The sequence below is a fragment of the Tarenaya hassleriana genome, unplaced genomic scaffold (genome assembly GCF_000463585.1).
Source record: "Tarenaya hassleriana unplaced genomic scaffold, ASM46358v1 Cleome29, whole genome shotgun sequence".
NCBI classification, from domain to species: Eukaryota; Viridiplantae; Streptophyta; class Magnoliopsida; order Brassicales; family Cleomaceae; genus Tarenaya; species Tarenaya hassleriana.
Genome location: NW_010966092.1, coordinates 1,769,145 through 1,785,204, shown reverse-complemented (window position 1 = coordinate 1,785,204; position 16,060 = coordinate 1,769,145). Strand labels below are relative to the sequence as shown.

The 16,060-nt window shown below is 40.7% G+C and overlaps 7 protein-coding genes across 7 annotated transcripts in view; 5 read left to right on the top strand and 2 right to left on the bottom strand.

Annotated features, from left to right (window-relative positions):
• Window positions 1-1,205, bottom strand: part of LOC104818523 (beta-ureidopropionase) — a 3,505-nt gene extending 2,300 nt beyond the window's left edge. The window contains exon 1 of the mRNA XM_019203062.1: window positions 1,198-1,205. Coding sequence (XP_019058607.1) covers window positions 1,198-1,205 — 8 coding nt within the window. The remainder of the gene's footprint in view (window positions 1-1,197) is intronic.
• Window positions 1,206-1,228: 23 nt separating this feature from the next.
• Window positions 1,229-2,358, top strand: LOC104818450 (periaxin). The gene is made up of 2 exons (XM_010548049.2): window positions 1,229-1,241; window positions 1,373-2,358. Exons 1-2 carry the CDS (start codon window positions 1,229-1,231, stop codon window positions 2,179-2,181), a joined length of 822 nt encoding a protein of 273 aa, XP_010546351.2. The 3' UTR covers window positions 2,182-2,358.
• A 156-nt stretch (window positions 2,359-2,514) lies between these two features.
• Window positions 2,515-4,398, top strand: LOC104818449 (peptidyl-prolyl cis-trans isomerase FKBP12). The gene is made up of 5 exons (XM_010548048.2): window positions 2,515-2,678; window positions 3,345-3,378; window positions 3,513-3,574; window positions 3,663-3,715; window positions 4,011-4,398. The coding sequence occupies exons 1-5, from the start codon at window positions 2,591-2,593 to the stop codon at window positions 4,110-4,112; spliced, it is 339 nt and encodes a 112-aa protein (XP_010546350.1). The 5' UTR covers window positions 2,515-2,590; the 3' UTR covers window positions 4,113-4,398.
• Window positions 4,399-4,728: 330 nt separating this feature from the next.
• Window positions 4,729-6,096, top strand: LOC104818448 (mitochondrial uncoupling protein 6-like). The gene has a single exon (XM_010548047.1). It carries the CDS (start codon window positions 5,019-5,021, stop codon window positions 6,009-6,011), a length of 993 nt encoding a protein of 330 aa, XP_010546349.1. The 5' UTR covers window positions 4,729-5,018; the 3' UTR covers window positions 6,012-6,096.
• Window positions 6,097-7,499: 1,403 nt separating this feature from the next.
• On the top strand, window positions 7,500-10,695 carry LOC104818447 (transcription factor bHLH143-like). Its single transcript, XM_010548046.2, has 4 exons — window positions 7,500-7,688; window positions 7,956-8,474; window positions 8,612-8,778; window positions 8,913-10,695. The coding sequence occupies exon 4, from the start codon at window positions 8,957-8,959 to the stop codon at window positions 9,935-9,937; it is 981 nt and encodes a 326-aa protein (XP_010546348.1). The 5' UTR covers window positions 7,500-7,688; window positions 7,956-8,474; window positions 8,612-8,778; window positions 8,913-8,956; the 3' UTR covers window positions 9,938-10,695.
• Window positions 10,696-11,146: 451 nt separating this feature from the next.
• On the bottom strand, window positions 11,147-14,763 carry LOC104818446 (bifunctional riboflavin biosynthesis protein RIBA 1, chloroplastic-like). Its single transcript, XM_010548044.1, has 7 exons — window positions 14,414-14,763; window positions 13,531-13,894; window positions 13,219-13,440; window positions 12,652-12,974; window positions 12,231-12,360; window positions 11,798-12,094; window positions 11,147-11,700 (listed from the first exon to the last, which is right to left on the bottom strand). The coding sequence occupies exons 1-7, from the start codon at window positions 14,479-14,481 to the stop codon at window positions 11,473-11,475; spliced, it is 1,632 nt and encodes a 543-aa protein (XP_010546346.1). The 5' UTR covers window positions 14,482-14,763; the 3' UTR covers window positions 11,147-11,472.
• Window positions 14,764-15,743: 980 nt separating this feature from the next.
• Window positions 15,744-16,060, top strand: part of LOC104818445 (dicarboxylate transporter 2.1, chloroplastic-like) — a 2,955-nt gene continuing 2,638 nt past the window's right edge. Inside the window, exon 1 of the mRNA XM_010548042.2 lies at window positions 15,744-15,808. Coding sequence (XP_010546344.1) covers window positions 15,803-15,808 — 6 coding nt within the window. The 5' untranslated portion in view covers window positions 15,744-15,802. The remainder of the gene's footprint in view (window positions 15,809-16,060) is intronic.

Here is a 16,060-nt window from a genome sequence, read left to right as displayed (position 1 = left end):
TTTTCTGCGATTTTCTCATCCATTTCTAGTGTTCCCGAGCAAGGAAGAGTCTTTCAGAGTTCGACGAGAAACCCAAACTTTCGTCTTGTCTTCTGAGGGCGATAGGTTGACTATAGGGACGAGGAAGACGACGATAACCCTAATCGAAGGATTATATAATTTGGTTTAGAACGAACGATAATGAAGCCACATCTTTTTTTTTTTTTTTTTTTTGTTTTTTGATTGGGTGTAAAAACAATTATTATAGAATTAAATGATAGATTTTTAGAATAAAGAAATGAATAATTTAAAATGAGATGAGATGTTTTAAAATATAAAAATAATTAATATAAAATAAAATGATGAAAATTTTAATAAACAAATTATTTTAATAAAATTTATTATTTTAAATGAAATTTATTTATTTATAAAATAATAATAGATAAATTATAAAAATTATGATAAAAATAAGTAATTTAAAATGAGATGATAAAAAATTTAATAAAATATGATTATTTTTAATAAAATGTATTGTTATTTAAATTGAAATTTATTTATTTATAAAGATAAAGTACAAAATATAATTATGAAAATTTTATAATAAAACATATATATAATTGAAAAGTATAATTTTATATTATAAAAGAAACTGATAAAATATAATTTTTATTACATAAATAATTTATATCATTTTTATTAAATTTATATAAACACATATTATAATAAAATAATAAATAAAAATATATATAACGTCCACATGCGCATTCACCGATAATATTTGAATAAAGCTTCTCCCACTCGTAATCTGTCTCTCTCCCTTTAATTTGTTTATCCATAACGCCAAAAAGAAGAAAAAAAATGATGCGTCGTGTGTATAGAAAGGGTAATTATCAGGTGCGGTAATCTATCGTGGACTATTGCTTGTGTTCGGATGAGATTCTGGACGTTCGATCAAATACAGAACTGTAGTCTTATTTTTTGTAATGAGTGTCTTGAATATCAATGTTAACTATATGATTTGGAATATAGAGGTTCGAATTCGAATGCCCTCATATTTAACAGCCACTTACAAGAGCCGTATATATATATATATATATATATATATATATAGGATAAAACTTTGTATATATGAGTATGTCTAATATTCAATTAAATAAAACTTGACACATGCAACAATGTATAAGCGCATGCACACGTAAACTCGATATAGTTTAAAACCTAAACATGTCGACTTGTTTGACAGAGAAACATGGAGAAAACAGGTAGAGAAGTTAAACAAACTTATTTAAATGCATTTGGAGATTTTCTTACCAAACTCCCATCTGCAACACTTCCGACAATCTATATATATCCTCCAAGACTGAAGACGAAACTCATCAACAACAATAACAAGCAAGAAAAAAAAAACAGAGAAAGAAGAAAGATTTCATTGTTCTTCTGCGAGAAAACTTCCAAGCATCAATGGCGTTGAGTAGTCTCTGGACTCTTCTGCTCATATGTCTTACCGCACTTGTCCCCGATCCTGTTTCAGTCGCAGCACGTCGGTTGTCGGAGATTCCCGAGCCGGAAGTTCCCAAGTTTCCGGAGATTCCCAAACCGGAACTTCCCAAGGTACCGGAATTTCCTAAACCGGAAGTGCCGAAGTTGCCGGAGATTCAGAAACCGGAAGTTCCAAAATTGCCGGAGATTCCAAAACCAGAACTTCCCAAACCGGAACTGCCGAAGTTGCCGGAAATTCAGAAACCAGAACTTCCCAAGGTACCGGAACTTCCCAAACCGGAAGTTCCGAAATTGCCGGAGATTCAGAAACCAGAACTTCCCAAGGTTCCGAAACACGAAGTTCCGAACTTGCCGCAGATTCAGAAACCAGAACTGCCGAAGGTGCCGGAACTTATCAAACCGGAAGTTCCAAAATTGCCGGAGATTCAGAAACCAGAACTTCCAAAGGTACCGGACCTTCCGAAACACGAAGTTCCGAAGTTGCCGGAGATTCAGAAACCAGAACTACCCAAGATGCCGGAACTTCCCAAGTTCGATGCTCCCAACTTGCCGGAAATCCCGCAACATGAGATCCCGAAAGTACCGGAGATTCCCAAGTTGCCGGAACTTCCAAAACCGGAAGTACCCAAATTGCCGGAGATTTCGAAGATTCCTGAGATCCCAAAGCCCGAGAATCTTCCGAAGGAAGGCCCAAGTCCTTAAAAGCCCAGCATTAGAAGCCTAAGTTACCATATTACCCTTATAGTTTCTGTTTATCTACGGATATTACCCTAGTATGTTCCCTGTTGTATTGTATTTCTTGGGTCTTCTTCCATTTGTAAACTTGTATTTTGTTTGTATCTTTAAATTAAAATACAATATATTTTGTGTGTTGTATAATGAATTTTATATCATCTGGTTTTGATTTTATGTATACTAGTTCATAAAATCAGTGAAATAAAAATGGGCCAAGAATGCACGAATTGGGCTTTTGGATCCTGATGGGTCATAACAATAATAGTGATAATATAATAATCCTATAAATAAAAAGAAAAATCGGCAGCCATTGTCAAGATTCCAGAGGGAGAGAGAAACCAGTGACCGGAGGAGAAGAAGAAGATAGTAACGGAGGATGGGGGTGGAGAAGGAAGTCATCAGAGCCGGCACCGGTCCCAAGCCCTCCGCCGGTCAGACCGTCACCGTACACTGCACCGGATTCGGTATCTCCGTTTTCTCCGCCGTCTTCTCTTTCTGTGTGTCGTTGTCTCTGAATATTATGCGGCGATTCGATCTGTGCATGAATCGAGGAGGACTGGAGTTTTCTTTGATGTTTTAACCGTTGTGATGTTTTGACTGTCTGGGAATCCCTTGTGGAAATGGAAGAAAATTGATATTAGGGTTTAGGTTCTGAGATCTTAACTCGTCCTCTGAGGGAACACTTTTGTATTTGGTTGCGTGGTGATTGCTTCAGTTTACATTTTCTCTCTCTCTCTCTTAGCAATTGCCAAGAACCCCTTTTACTCGGCATCTGATAATACCAGGATTTTTCCTGTTTTGAGTGACAAGAGAAGATTCGGGTCGATGTGTTCATGGTTGGGTCTTATCACTTTCAAACATATGCATGTGGTATCTTTTTGTTCGTATGATCATGTTGTGCCGTGCGCTGTCTATTTTCTGTCAGATCCTGTGCCAAATTCTATGAATTAGCCTCTTATTGTATGGAGAAACTGAGAGATACTCAATTGTCTTACGAGCTCATTCTCGGGTGGCCTGCCCTTTATTTTGAGTAGAATTGAACTCGATTTTCTATGAAAAGATCAGAAAAGAAGGGAAATCTGTTGCCTTGTGCCTTATGTTCGCCGTTGTAATGCTCTCTTGTCTTGCAGGGAAAAATGGTGATCTATCCCAGAAGTTTTGGAGGTAGGGGTTCTCTTGCTAAGTTAATTATTATACATTATACATGCAGACACGCAAATGAACAGATGTGTTTAGCTTTCTTTAAGGTCTTGTTGTTTCCAAGTCTTATGCCTTTCCTGCAATTTCGGTTTTTGCAGCACAAAGGATCCTGGACAGAAGCCCTTTTCATTCCAAATCGGTAAAGGTGCTGTTATCAAAGGTAATTTTCTCGGTCTCATGGTAATCTATGTTAGGTTTTGCTCTTTGGGGAAGGTACATGGTTTAACCTTATCTACGTTCATTTGCAGGATGGGATGAAGGTGTCATGGGCATGCAAGTTGGAGAGGTGGCCCGTCTTCGGGTATGTATTCAGCTTTCTTCATCTTGTTCCATCTGGCTTACATTACATGAGAAAATGGTGGATACATATCTATCTGATGATTTGTTGCCTTCTTGACCGTATAATAAATTTGTGATCTCTGCTCTTTTTTTCTGAAGTATCTTTATCTAGACTTGCTCTCTCTCTCTACACTTATCAGTCACCTCAAGAAAGGATCCATTCCTTCACCACACATTCTCTCTTTATCATCTTCAAGAATCATAATAGAACGTGTGATTTAGTTCGAACTGGATATGGTTTTTTTTTTTGGTTGCAGTGCTCACCGGACTACGCGTACGGACCTGGTGGGTTTCCGGCATGGGGAATCCAGCCTAACTCGGTTCTCGACTTTGAAATCGAAGTGCTGAATGCGCAGTGACCCTACCATTTGAGCAGAACTCCATATCATCTACTAAGCCAGAAGAAGATATTTGATTGATTGTGTATGGCGTGGCGATGTTACGTTCTTGTACTCAGTGGAACCTACTTCTATGGCGCTTTGCTCTCTCGGACATAAACCACTTTTGTTCGAATAAATCTGACTGTTGGGTTGTATAGCCCTTGTACCGTTTATATTGTCTTTCCTGTCCGGATATTTGATTTAACAATCCCAATGTGAATCTTACCAAAAAATATTTAGACATGTGAAAAGGGTCTTACTGAAATTGTCGGTATTTCTTCAGAACCACCAAATATCGTGAAAATATCATTTTTTTTTATTTCACTTTATTCTCACCGTTTATATCTAGATATTATAATTTTTTTTTTGTTCCATTTACTCAAAAGTTGTATACATTGTGAAACTTCAAGCACGTGCCATTTCATATCTTTCAGTATGTGTTGTAATCGTTTCATTTAATCAGATTAAAATGCGTTTATCAGTAATAATCAAACTTGGAGTTTTTTTTTTCTTGGTTTAGCATAAGAACGATGAAGAATTTCTCCAAAAGTAGCAAACCAACTTTTTTTTTTTTATAATCCGGAAGTTCACCGTACCTTTGACCGAATTACATCGACCGAAAAAACCAGGTGAATATCCATCCCCACGTTTAGATTTGGATATTATCTCGTTACTATGCCACCCAACTTTGGGTAGCAGCAAACTTGTCGACCGTCTATTACACAAACACGAAGACTTGGTGTTACATTTATTTTTTCTTCCTTGTCCTTTTGTCCTCTTCTTCTTCCACTTCTCTAAGTCTCCATTAATCCTATCTCCAATCAACCCTTAATTCTCCATAACATCCATACGACGCCAAAAAAAAAAACTGCAAAAAACAAGAAGATGGGCTTCAAAGCATTTCTTGAAGGCGGCATCGCCGCCATCATCGCCGGCGTAATAACTCACCCACTAGATCTCATCAAGGTCCGTATGCAACTCCATGGCGAATTCTCCTTCTCCATGGACCCTAACCCTAATCCGAATCTTCCTCTCAAGCCTTACAGACCCGTTTTCGCACTCAACTCCCTCATCGGCAGCATTTCCTTGTTACCTTCGTTCACGCTCCCACACGCGCCGCCGCGTGCCACTCCTGTCTCCGTCGGCGCCCACATTGTGACCACCGAAGGCCCCGCCGCTCTCTTCTCCGGCGTCTCCGCCACCGTCCTCCGTCAGATGCTCTACTCCGCCACCCGAATGGGCATCTACGACTTCCTCAAGCGCAAATGGACCGACCGAGTCACCGGAAACCTTCCCCTCACCGCCAAAATTGCCGCCGGGCTCATCGCCGGAGCTATCGGATCCGTCGCCGGAAACCCAGCTGACGTGGCGATGGTACGGATGCAGGCCGACGGACGATTGCCCGTTAAACAGCGTAGGAACTACAAGAGTGTGGTCGACGCAATCGGGCAGATGGTGAGGCGAGAGGGATTTTGTAGCCTGTGGCGCGGGTCGTGGCTAACGGTGAACCGGGCGATGATCGTGACGGCGTCGCAGCTGGCGACGTACGACCAGGTGAAGGAAGCGATGGTCGCCGGAGGGAGAGGGTCGCCGGCGGGGATGGGGGTACACGTGGCGGCGAGCTTGGTGGCGGGGCTGGTAGCGGCGGTGGCGTCGAACCCAGTGGACGTGGTGAAGACGAGGATGATGAACATGGACGCGGCGGCTCCGGCGTACGGAGGGCCGTTGGACTGCGCCGTCAAAACGGTGACGGCAGAGGGTCCGATGGCTCTTTACAAAGGATTCGTTCCGACCGTCACTAGACAAGGACCCTTCACTGTCGTTTTGTTTGTTACGTTGGAACACATTCGTAGTTTGTTAAAAGATGTTAAATTTTGATTACAAAGTTTGGGAAATAATGTGATTATGTAATGAAAGAATGTGATGATTGAATTTGGACCGTAATCGATAATGATTTAAATTATTCGGGAGATGATTTAGCTAGAAGGTGACACTGATGTGAACCGGAAACATGTTGATGATATGCGCTTGGCATATTCTTCTGTTCTTTAGGCGAAAATCAATGCAGTGTATAAGTAGAGCCCATTAAAACTCTGGCCCACGTCAAGGCCCACATCAAGGCCCATTAGCTCCTTCAATTACACCAAAGCCCAAGTTCATCTCACGTTTGGCTGTTAATGGGTGAAATATTTTTCTCAATCTTTTTTCTAATAATAATAATAATAATATACTTTTTTTAAAGAAAATATCTAGAAAGTAAAAAGAGGAAAGAACAAGTCATGAGGGCGATTAAGCACTTAAAATGCCCCCGTGCATTCCTTTAATCATCACTTCTTCTCTTTTTTTCCCCCTATTTTTATTTTCAATTCTCTCTTTATTATTCGAAAGCTAAACTCGTTTACATTTATATTTCATAGTTTGGATTTAAATGAATCAAGTACTATGGAATAATAAGTTAACAATTGATATGACTATGATTTCAATAATGGACTGTTTTTGGCATTTTATAATAAAAATGGGGGCACCGCACACCACCCACCCTTAGGCCTTAACCATGGCGAAAGTATAATTTTAAAAATATAAAAGGAAACAAAAAAAGAGAGGGTCAAGCACACTTTGACTTTTTGCTTTTGTTTTTCAAAGCGAAACATATGGGCAAATATACTTTAACGAACCACCGAGAAGTTATTAATTTTATAATTTAAACGGTTATTTTAATCGATTATCAAACTATATAATATTATTTCAATGATATCTTGTGTACTAAAAAGACCACGAAATCGTGAAATTTTTTCATCATAATATAATGGATAATTGTCTGTGTACAATGTACGCACGGTTCATGTCCCTTAAACCACATTTCCATTAAATTAGAAGAAGATCGCATCTAACTTAATTACATTTTTATAACCTTAATTACAAATATATATTTTTTGTATTGTATATCATACAAAAGTTATAAACAGGGTTCCTTAGAAAAAAATTCTTTAACTAGAAACCATAATAAACAAAAAAAAAACTATTACGTAAAATTAATTAAAATAAATATATTCAATAAATATTAGAATACATAAAAAAATTATTTATTTGAAAAAATATAAAACAATTATAACTGACCGATTATAAATTCCGCTGCTCTAATCGACAATAAAATGATAAATATTTAATTATTTCCGCTGCATTCACTTGAATTTAGATATAAAAAAAAACGTATGTCAAAAAACAAAGACCATTAAATGTTTAAATTTTCTCCCTTTGATAAAATAGCCAATAATCTTGGGGGAAGAGTGGTGATTTAGTAGATATGAGTGAGAGAGAAGGGTAAAAGCGTCATATTAATCTCTATAAAGGCAGCCTTTCACTCTTGCCACCTACTTCTTTCGATACATTTTTCCGCTTAACTCTACGTCGCTGTAAACAGTGTAGCTCATTATTGCACGGTGGGTTGCTTTCTCTCAAGACTTGTCCGTTGGGTTCTTTCTGCGTGGTTTGATCTCCCGAAATCTCCCGTCTTTCTCTGGATCTGAGCGAAAGATCTTCCTCTGTTACCTCCCTGTAAGCTAACAGATCGCATTGTTTTCAGTTTTTGACGATTTGGCTTCGTTTCTCCTTTTGTTTCCCGATAAAATTCGGTACCAAAACGAGGGAGATACGTCTTAGACTGGCGAAATGAGTTGAAATCGTTCTTCTGAGGCCTATATGTTGGTTTCCTTCTGTGTGTTTAATCGTTATTTCTTCTTTTCGGGTCCAAAGACTCATAAAGTCTGGATCTTTTCTGGGTGTTGATGAGATGTTTCCATTCTTTCTCCTTTTTGATCGCAGGAACGTTTCGGTGGTTGAATACGCTAAGTTAGATCGAGACAGGAACAGGGTGGACGGTATAATTGTGCAGAGAAGAGGAACAGCATGTGTTGGTTCACCCTTTCTGTTGACGTGTACCGAAAAGTCGTGCCCTTGAATCTGTATTGCCGGGTTATTCTGTAAATTGTTCTTCCTTGAACCCAAAAGCCTTTTCATTCTTTCAGCCTTTCTCGTGTTTCTAATCGCATTTTCCATGGGATCCCAACTTTTCTTCGTGTTCCATTGTGATCTGTATAGGATCAGCTAAAGATTCTTCACCAAAAGCTTGTTTTTTTTTCGAACCCGATTCTGTCTTCTGTAGCTCCTCTATCCGTATAGGAGCCTGTAAACTTTTTATTCAAGAATTTGGGCAAAGTTATGGTGTGCCAAGCAGCTGGTCAGACAAGATTTCGAGCATTGAAGTACGAGAACGGTGACCCGAGAAAACCAACAATTGTAGTCAGAGTTATTGCATGCTTTCAACCGATGGATAATTGTCAGGTCTGTTAACAGATATTATCTTTGTTGATTTCTGCCATTACCGATCTTTGTTATGCCCTTATGTCATAGTTCAGTAACTTCAGTTGATGTTGTAAGATCTTTAGCCCTGTGTTCGTTGAATCTTGTCTCTTTTGCAGGCCGAGTACTTCCGTCATCTACTTAAACCGGTCACGTAGATCGTTTGGAAGGTCTTCGTTTGTTATTTTCAAGCTTGGATTTTCATTTGGCTTCGCTTTCTTTTTACTGTTGTCTCAAAGTACACGAGAAGTATTGCACGGAGGGAATTGAGCAAAATCCATAATCGGTAAGCTAACACAACCTCGGCTGCTTACTGTCCTGAAATGTGTTTGATAGCTTCCTTATGCTCAATGATCAATAGTAATATCCTCTTGGATGATTCTGGATAATATTTCTTGCCCTGTCTTTTCCGCTCTGCAGCTTTGTACTCTTGTCAGTTTCCCTTTCGCTTAAACTGCAAGAGCATGCCCCTTGATATCAAGAAACAAGGATGTTCGCCTTCGGGCATAATTCCTCAACCTTCCTTTCAGGATATTACTGCAGCAGGGTTGACCCGTCCTGCTATTCCTGTTCCTCAGCTCGGGAAAGCTGAGCATCAAGCTCGCTATTTGCAGCCACCATTCCAGGCATTTGTTTCCAGCCGTGACCAGCAGGCTTGTCGTGAAAAACAGTTCACATGTCTCCACGGGCTGTCTGGTTTTGCTGCACCGCACGAGGCATTCAAGTCTTCCCAGAAAAGACTTCTGATATTTGTCCAGTCGGGAAACCAGACTCGTCTGTTACAATGTGCACATCCTCTGCAGTATCCATCTGCTGTGGCTGGAGAACCCGGTAGACTTTCTGATTTGAACGGTCTGGAGAACAGGTTCAGAAAAGATGAATTTATCCCGGAAAAGATTGGTTTGGATGAAGATATTAGTGAGAGCCACATACATGGTGAAGAGTCTGAAATGCATGAAGACACTGAAGAAATCAATGCACTGCTGTATTCAGATGATGATGATGATGATGATGGTGATGATTGCGAGAGTGATGATGAAGTAATGAGCACTGGTCATTCTCCTTTCCCAATCGAAGAAGTGTGCAGTAAAATAGGATTCGAGGAAATCAATAGCAATGGTGGTCCTCACAAGAGGCAGAAACTACTGGACGGTGGGTACTGCAACTCATCATCTCTCATGGACGCTGTAAGTTCCACAGATGACAAAAGATGGGTCAATGATGAAAATCTTCTCGGTTCAGACAGCTCGAGCAAACAGGAAACGGGTTCTGGTCTGAGCAACGAGCAGTCGAAGAAAGACAAAATCCAGAATGCCATTAAAATCCTAGAGAGCATGGTCCCTGGTGCAAAAGGAAAGGATGCCCTCGTGCTTCTGGACGAAGCCATTGATTACCTCAAGACATTGAAGCAAAATCTGAAACCTTTCGGGGTTAACCTCTGTTAAAACACTCCCCCACAAACATTGTTGGTTAAAGAGGCGACATGGCGCAAAAGCTAATGGATAAGGAGTAAAGATTCTGCAGATTAAGATTAGATTAACAAGGGTTTGAAATAATTAAGCGTCTGGTCGGGATGTGGGGTCTGATCCACATGCCCGTTCTTGCCTGTCAAGAGCTATATAAGCTGTACATAGTGGACTGCTTTAGGCATGTTCATCTGTAAAAAAAAGGTCACTTTCAGTGCTTGAAGTGGAAGAAAAGTGAGTGAAGAAGAACAGGTCGAGGTCGTCTTTCTCATTGATCGTCAATGATTATATTCTTGGCTTTTTCTCCTGAGAATGGCTCTGTGGTGGGGGAAAAGGACATGAATGCGCATGGTCTTAATCTCTTATCAATATGCCAACAACACTCTCTCAGTTTGGTAAAAGTCACTGACCCCACTTCTGTCTCCTCTCCTCATCTGTTTTCCCTGTTCTCGTTTTCTTCTTCTCTCACTATCTGCATCAGTCTCTTGGATCTGAAAGCTCATCAATGAGACTGCAATGATGGAGAAGGCCCTCCTGAGTGGGGTCCGCGTTTGATGCTCTGCTGTTTTTTGTCGATCTGAGTCATGCTCTTGTGATTAATTAGTGTAATAATGGAACTGGAACTTCTTGTGTGTCTTGTTTTCTTGTGTTATGTGTCTGTTTCGTTTTTTGTTGGATTGTAACAGATTGATGCTATAACGGTTCTGTGATTTCACCTTCGTTCTAGTTCATATTAACGCACTTTGTATGAGTAATCTGAAAGAAAACAGTACAGAGTCTGATGTGAAGACCCCAACCAGAAGCTCCCCACAATCCTTTATTCCTTTCGACTGCATTCCCTTAGAATCGGACAATCAAGACCAAGATTCAAGCCTCAAGAAACCCCCTTGGCTTGGCTTCTCCTAACTGGCTGTCGTCTGGTCCAGGCTACAGACTTGAACTTGGGACTTGTCACTCCACGACCATCTCCTGGCCTTTTCTGTACTGCCCATCTTTGTCAGCTTCTTCCAACCACTGCCACTGGTCCAAGACAATCAAAGCTCTAAAGACATTTTGAGTTTGAGCAAAGACAAAAGCCAAAGACTTTGCCCATCAATAGTCTATTGTCCTGAGAGCAAAACCAATCACTGATGTTGCAACAACACTCACTTGTTGCAAGAACTTTCAAATTTCACAAATTTCCATTAGTCAAAAGAAATTGAAGAATTCCTTGTGCTTAATTTGGATTACAAGAGAAATAAAGCGAAAGAGGATACATTTCCCGAGTTTTCCTCGCATCAATCTAAACCATAGAGCTCTGATGCAACACTCTGTTGCAAAACAGGGTAACAATCAAATGTAACTAATCAGACTGAGAACATCAAATTAAATCAATCCAACAAATCGTCAGACAGATCATCAAAGGCTGGCTTCTTCTGTCAGTTCTTTCTGCAACAGCATCCATATATATATTATCCATGTTTGGTCTTCTCTTTGGCTTTGTCTTTTTGAGCGAAAAGAACAACAGCCTAAGACTAGGACGACTCATCCGTCTTCTCAACTGCACTGCCATTGAACTTCAAGCCGTACATATGACCCATCTTGGCCCGCTTCGTTTCCAGGTATCTCTTGTTCTCCTTTGTGATCAGACTCAGGAGAGGCACTCTACCCACGACGGTCAGACCATAGCCCTTCAGCCCCACGTACTTTGCAGGGTTGTTCGTCATCAGCTTCATCGTTCTAACGCCCAGGTCCCCCAGCATCTGCACACAGTTGAAGAACCAGTGAGTATATATGCAAAAAGGTGTTTTGATTTGTTAAACTAGAACTGAATTCATAAACCCCGAGAAAATCTTTCACCTGTGCACCGATTCCGTACTCTCTTGAATCCACAGGAAGGCCGAGTTCCTCATTGGCTTCCACAGTGTCACGTCCAGCATCTTGCAAGTTGTAAGCCCGGAGCTTGTGGCCCAAACCGATTCCCCTGCCTTCGTGTCCACGAAGGTAGATCAAGACACCACGCCCAACTGACTCCATCTGCTGCATTGCAAGAGAGAGCTGATTCCCACAGTCACACCTTTGAGATCCAAATATGTCCCCTGTGAGGCATTCTGAATGCACCCTCACAAGAATGTCTTGGCCATCACCAATCTCACCCTATATGAACAACAGATCACATACATTATGAAGCATTCACTCATTCATCTCTAGATAAACGAAGAATTCACGAACATCAAATCATGCTACTGTCTTTCATATGATCAAAGAACAGAAGTATCAGTGTACTGCTCACCTTGACCATTGCAATGTGCTCTATTCCATCTAATATGGATCGGTAGCAATAAGCCGTGAAAGGCCCCCACATTGTTGGGATCCGAGCTGCAGAAGAACGTTCCACTAGTTTATCTCTTTTCCTCCTATACCTGTCAATATTAGAAAAAGAAAGCTCATCTTTTAAGATTCAAGAGAAGCCAAGCATACGAAACAAAAAAGATTTAAAAATGCAAGGGGATGTAATGAGATTAACATATAAAACAGGTTAGCTAAAATCTTGGGTTATTTTAAACATTAACTCACGCAATGTGCAAGGACAATGGAATGATGATTTGTCCCGTTCATTTACCATCACACAGCATATTGAAGACATGGATGTATGCATGTACACAACAGATCAGCTTTCACAATACCACCCTCAAAAAATTTCCAGTACCTACCTTATCAAATCAGCAATCGATACGATTTTCAAGTTGTTCTCAGCAGCAAATTCACGAAGTTTCGGTAACCTAGCCATGGAACCATCATCATCAACAATTTCGCAAAGAACTCCAACAGGATCCAGTTCAGCTAAAACAGCAAGATCAACAGATGCTTCAGTGTGTCCAGCCCTTTTCAAAACCCCACCTTCCCGATACATCAGTGGGAAAATATGACCAGGGCGGTTGAAATCCTCGGGCTTCGAATCTCCTGATGCAAGGGCTTGTATCGTTGTCGCCCTGTCACGAGCTGATACCCCTGTTGTAGTACCATGCTTCGCATCCTATGAAACAAAAGTATAAGCAGCAAATTAGATAACAGATATCCGAGGCATCAGTATATATCAGCAGAAAATTGAGCACAATCGATGTTGTTGATCAGTTCTGATATGGGGTCTAGATATCAAGAAAGTTCAAATAGGATCATTTCAATGGTGAGAAAGCAGACATAGCAGCAGCAGACAGAGCAACAGTGCCAGATTTTGCAAATATGTCATCAGGAAGGAAGCTTTCAAGATAAATACTAACCACAGTGACTGTGAATGCTGTACAGAGCTTTTCCTCATTTTCTCTTTGGTTTACCATTAGCGGAAGTTGCAACCTCTGAAGGTCATCCTCTTTCATGCTCACACAAACTATTCCTGTTCCATGTTTCACGATAAAAGCCATAGCCTCAGGTGTTGCCAACTGAGCCGCCATTACCAAATCCCCCTCGTTTTCCCTATCTTCATCGTCCACAACTATCACAAGCTGCATAATGGCAACCAGTCAAGGGTGTTTTTTCTTGATTAGGACGCTCAGAAAGAGAAAAGAAAAAGAAGAAGAATAGATGGGACAAACCTTTCCCTGGCGGATATCTTCAATTGCCTCGGGGATTGAAGAGAAGCCTTCTGTTGGTGAGTCCAAATCAAACTCATCATCGTCAGATGCGAAACCATTGGCTGCAGGAGCTGTATCAGCCGCAAGTGTTCCAAGAGCATCTGCATCAGGCTGCAAGGCTTTAACCTGATCACCGCCAATTACAGCCCCGTTTGAGCGAGGAGGGCTGCCAATGGAATATGACAACAGATCACCTTCACCAGAGACCACTGCTGCCTTAACTTTTCCAGCAGTCTTAATGCCAAAGGATGAGTCCGGCTTGAGGCCAATGGCCGGGAAACCAATCCGGTGTACTCCATGGAACAACGTGTAGCTTTTGCTTAGTCTGCACATGATCAGAAATCATTATAGCCTCTTAAGCAAGAATTGTTTGATCGTGAAGTGAAACACCATGATGCCAATCAAATGCGATTCGATATGATTAATGGCGAAAAAGGAAAACGTAGAAGCCCCTCGAAGGAAGAGCACATGAAATATGACATAGTCAACAGGGTTCTCAAATCCTGCCTCTGAAATATAACCCACAAAAAAACTGATACTAACAGGAAAATGTATGATCTTCAAAACCTCCTTACGGAAACATGTAAGATTCAAGAATTTCTCAGATATGCAAACTAGAAGCCATGATCCTCCCTAGAAATTCATCTATTGGATAACGCAGAAGGGGATCTAGCTGAAACCACGAAGAACTCATTTCGAATTGATACGTGCGTTTATTCAAATCATACAAAAGGAACAACATAAAGACAACGGAAATGAGGAATAATCAGCATGACAAGCACAATCCCACCAAACCAGATGAAGGGGAAAAGCAAAAGACAAAGGCTTTTAAAAACAAACTCACCTAGGGCGCCGAAGAGCCCCCGTTGAAGGAGACGAAGAAGAAGGAGATGAGACGCTGATCGACGCCATTTCTCTTCCTCGCGGCAAATTACGAAATACCCACTTCGCAAAATCAGAAATTTCGAGAAACCCACTTTCTCTCCGACGAAAACAGAAGGGAAGGATCGAGAGGATGGGCTCTATGAAGGCGGAGGAGAAACTGCGGCGAAGCGGGAGAGAAGAATGGGTAATCGATGATGACGATGGCGATTAGCGAAGCACAGCCTGGGATGGGGGAAGAAGCTTTGGTGGTGAAAACGATGAATGTGAGAGTTGGGGGATAAGACTCTCGCCCCTTCCTTTTCCTCACCATTCCCCACGCCGCCTCTTATAGACTTCAATCTTCCCGACTCAATTTGTTTTTTTTTTTTTAACTCATGGCAAAAAAAAACTAAAAAGTCTAAAATAATATCCAGTGAATATGAAAATTATTCTGACAACGGAAGGAGACTGCGATTTGTAAAATCAAATATAGTTATCACATGACCTGGTGATGATGATGATGATGATGATGATGATGATAATTATAAGGGATTAATAATTTTGTGGTTGTAGTGTTAGTCAAAGACGAATATTACCTAATTCGACATTGGGATCGAGATGTGGGAGAGAAAGATGCAGAGGAAGACCCTAGAAAAACTTTAAACTAAGTTTATGCAACGTTGGGAATTTATGAATTCTGACGTCGATCCATTATTCAACGCATTGAATTGAATATATATATATATATATATATGAAAAAAGGAACATGTCCAATGGATAAAAAATAAACATATCTAGAGCGATGATTGTGCATGGGATGGGCTCAAAGATGATGTTTGCCACGAGAAGGATGGGCCGATCCAAAGTGATTGCTGTTCACAATTAATACATGCAAAACTTTGTATTATAAAAAATGTTATTTAAATTTCGAGAGGCAGCCCATTTCTATTCCACATGGACCACCCATTGTTTCTGTGGTCGGACGAGATATACATGCATAATTCCTTGTACGAATACGCAGATTTGGAATGGACCGTTATTAAATAACATACAAATTATGTCATTGTGCAAGAAATCATGATATTCGTTTAATTTTTCATAACCCGTAACTTTATGAAAAAATACATAATTACGTACATACAAGATTATACCCTAATTAACCTATGGGATACGAAATTATCATTTGAATTTTGATTGATTTAATAGAAAAATACAATTAAATTTTAATAGGTAAAATCTTGATTAATACAACAAGTACAAACCTCTAGTGGGTTTTATGTGGGTCCCACTGACAAATGTAAGCCCACAGCAGATCTCTCCACCATTCACTTCTCTCTCCGCCGTCTCTTTCTCTCTCTTCACGGCGGCGATGGAGGGCTTAGCCCTTCGCTCTCTCTCCACAACCACTGCATCCTTCCCCCGCCTTTCTCTCCTCCGCCGTCGATCTACGCCGCATTTCGTCTCTCTCTCCCCTCTCTCCACCGTCCGATCTCTCTCCCTCAAACCCGCTTCCATCTCCTCCTTCTCTCCCCTCCAACCCACTCCCCGTTTCTCCCCACGGGCCGCCGCGTCTCCCCAGAACGCTGCGGCTCCCCCGCCTTCCAAGCCCCCTTCTCCCCCGCCGCCT

What these genes read in the sequence shown, in the direction of transcription:
- LOC104818449 (XM_010548048.2), top strand. Translation starts at nt 2,591, where the DNA reads ATGGGGGTGGAGAAGGAAGTCATCAGAGCCGGCACCGGTCCCAAGCCC. An exon ending in CTATCCCAGAAGTTTTGGAG is followed by an intron (nt 3,379 to 3,512) that starts GTAGGGGTTCTC and finishes CGGTTTTTGCAG; the next exon opens with CACAAAGGATCCTGGACAGA. An exon ending in GAGAGGTGGCCCGTCTTCGG is followed by an intron (nt 3,716 to 4,010) that starts GTATGTATTCAG and finishes TTTTGGTTGCAG; the next exon opens with TGCTCACCGGACTACGCGTA.
- LOC104818447 (XM_010548046.2), top strand. Translation starts at nt 8,957, where the DNA reads ATGCCCCTTGATATCAAGAAACAAGGATGTTCGCCTTCGGGCATAATT.
- LOC104818448 (XM_010548047.1), top strand. Translation starts at nt 5,019, where the DNA reads ATGGGCTTCAAAGCATTTCTTGAAGGCGGCATCGCCGCCATCATCGCC.
- LOC104818446 (XM_010548044.1), bottom strand. Translation starts at nt 14,481, where the DNA reads ATGGCGTCGATCAGCGTCTCATCTCCTTCTTCTTCGTCTCCTTCAACG. An exon ending in TCGATTGCTGATTTGATAAG is followed by an intron (nt 12,361 to 12,651) that starts GTAGGTACTGGA and finishes TAATATTGACAG; the next exon opens with GTATAGGAGGAAAAGAGATA. An exon ending in AGTACGGAATCGGTGCACAG is followed by an intron (nt 11,701 to 11,797) that starts GTGAAAGATTTT and finishes AACTGTGTGCAG; the next exon opens with ATGCTGGGGGACCTGGGCGT.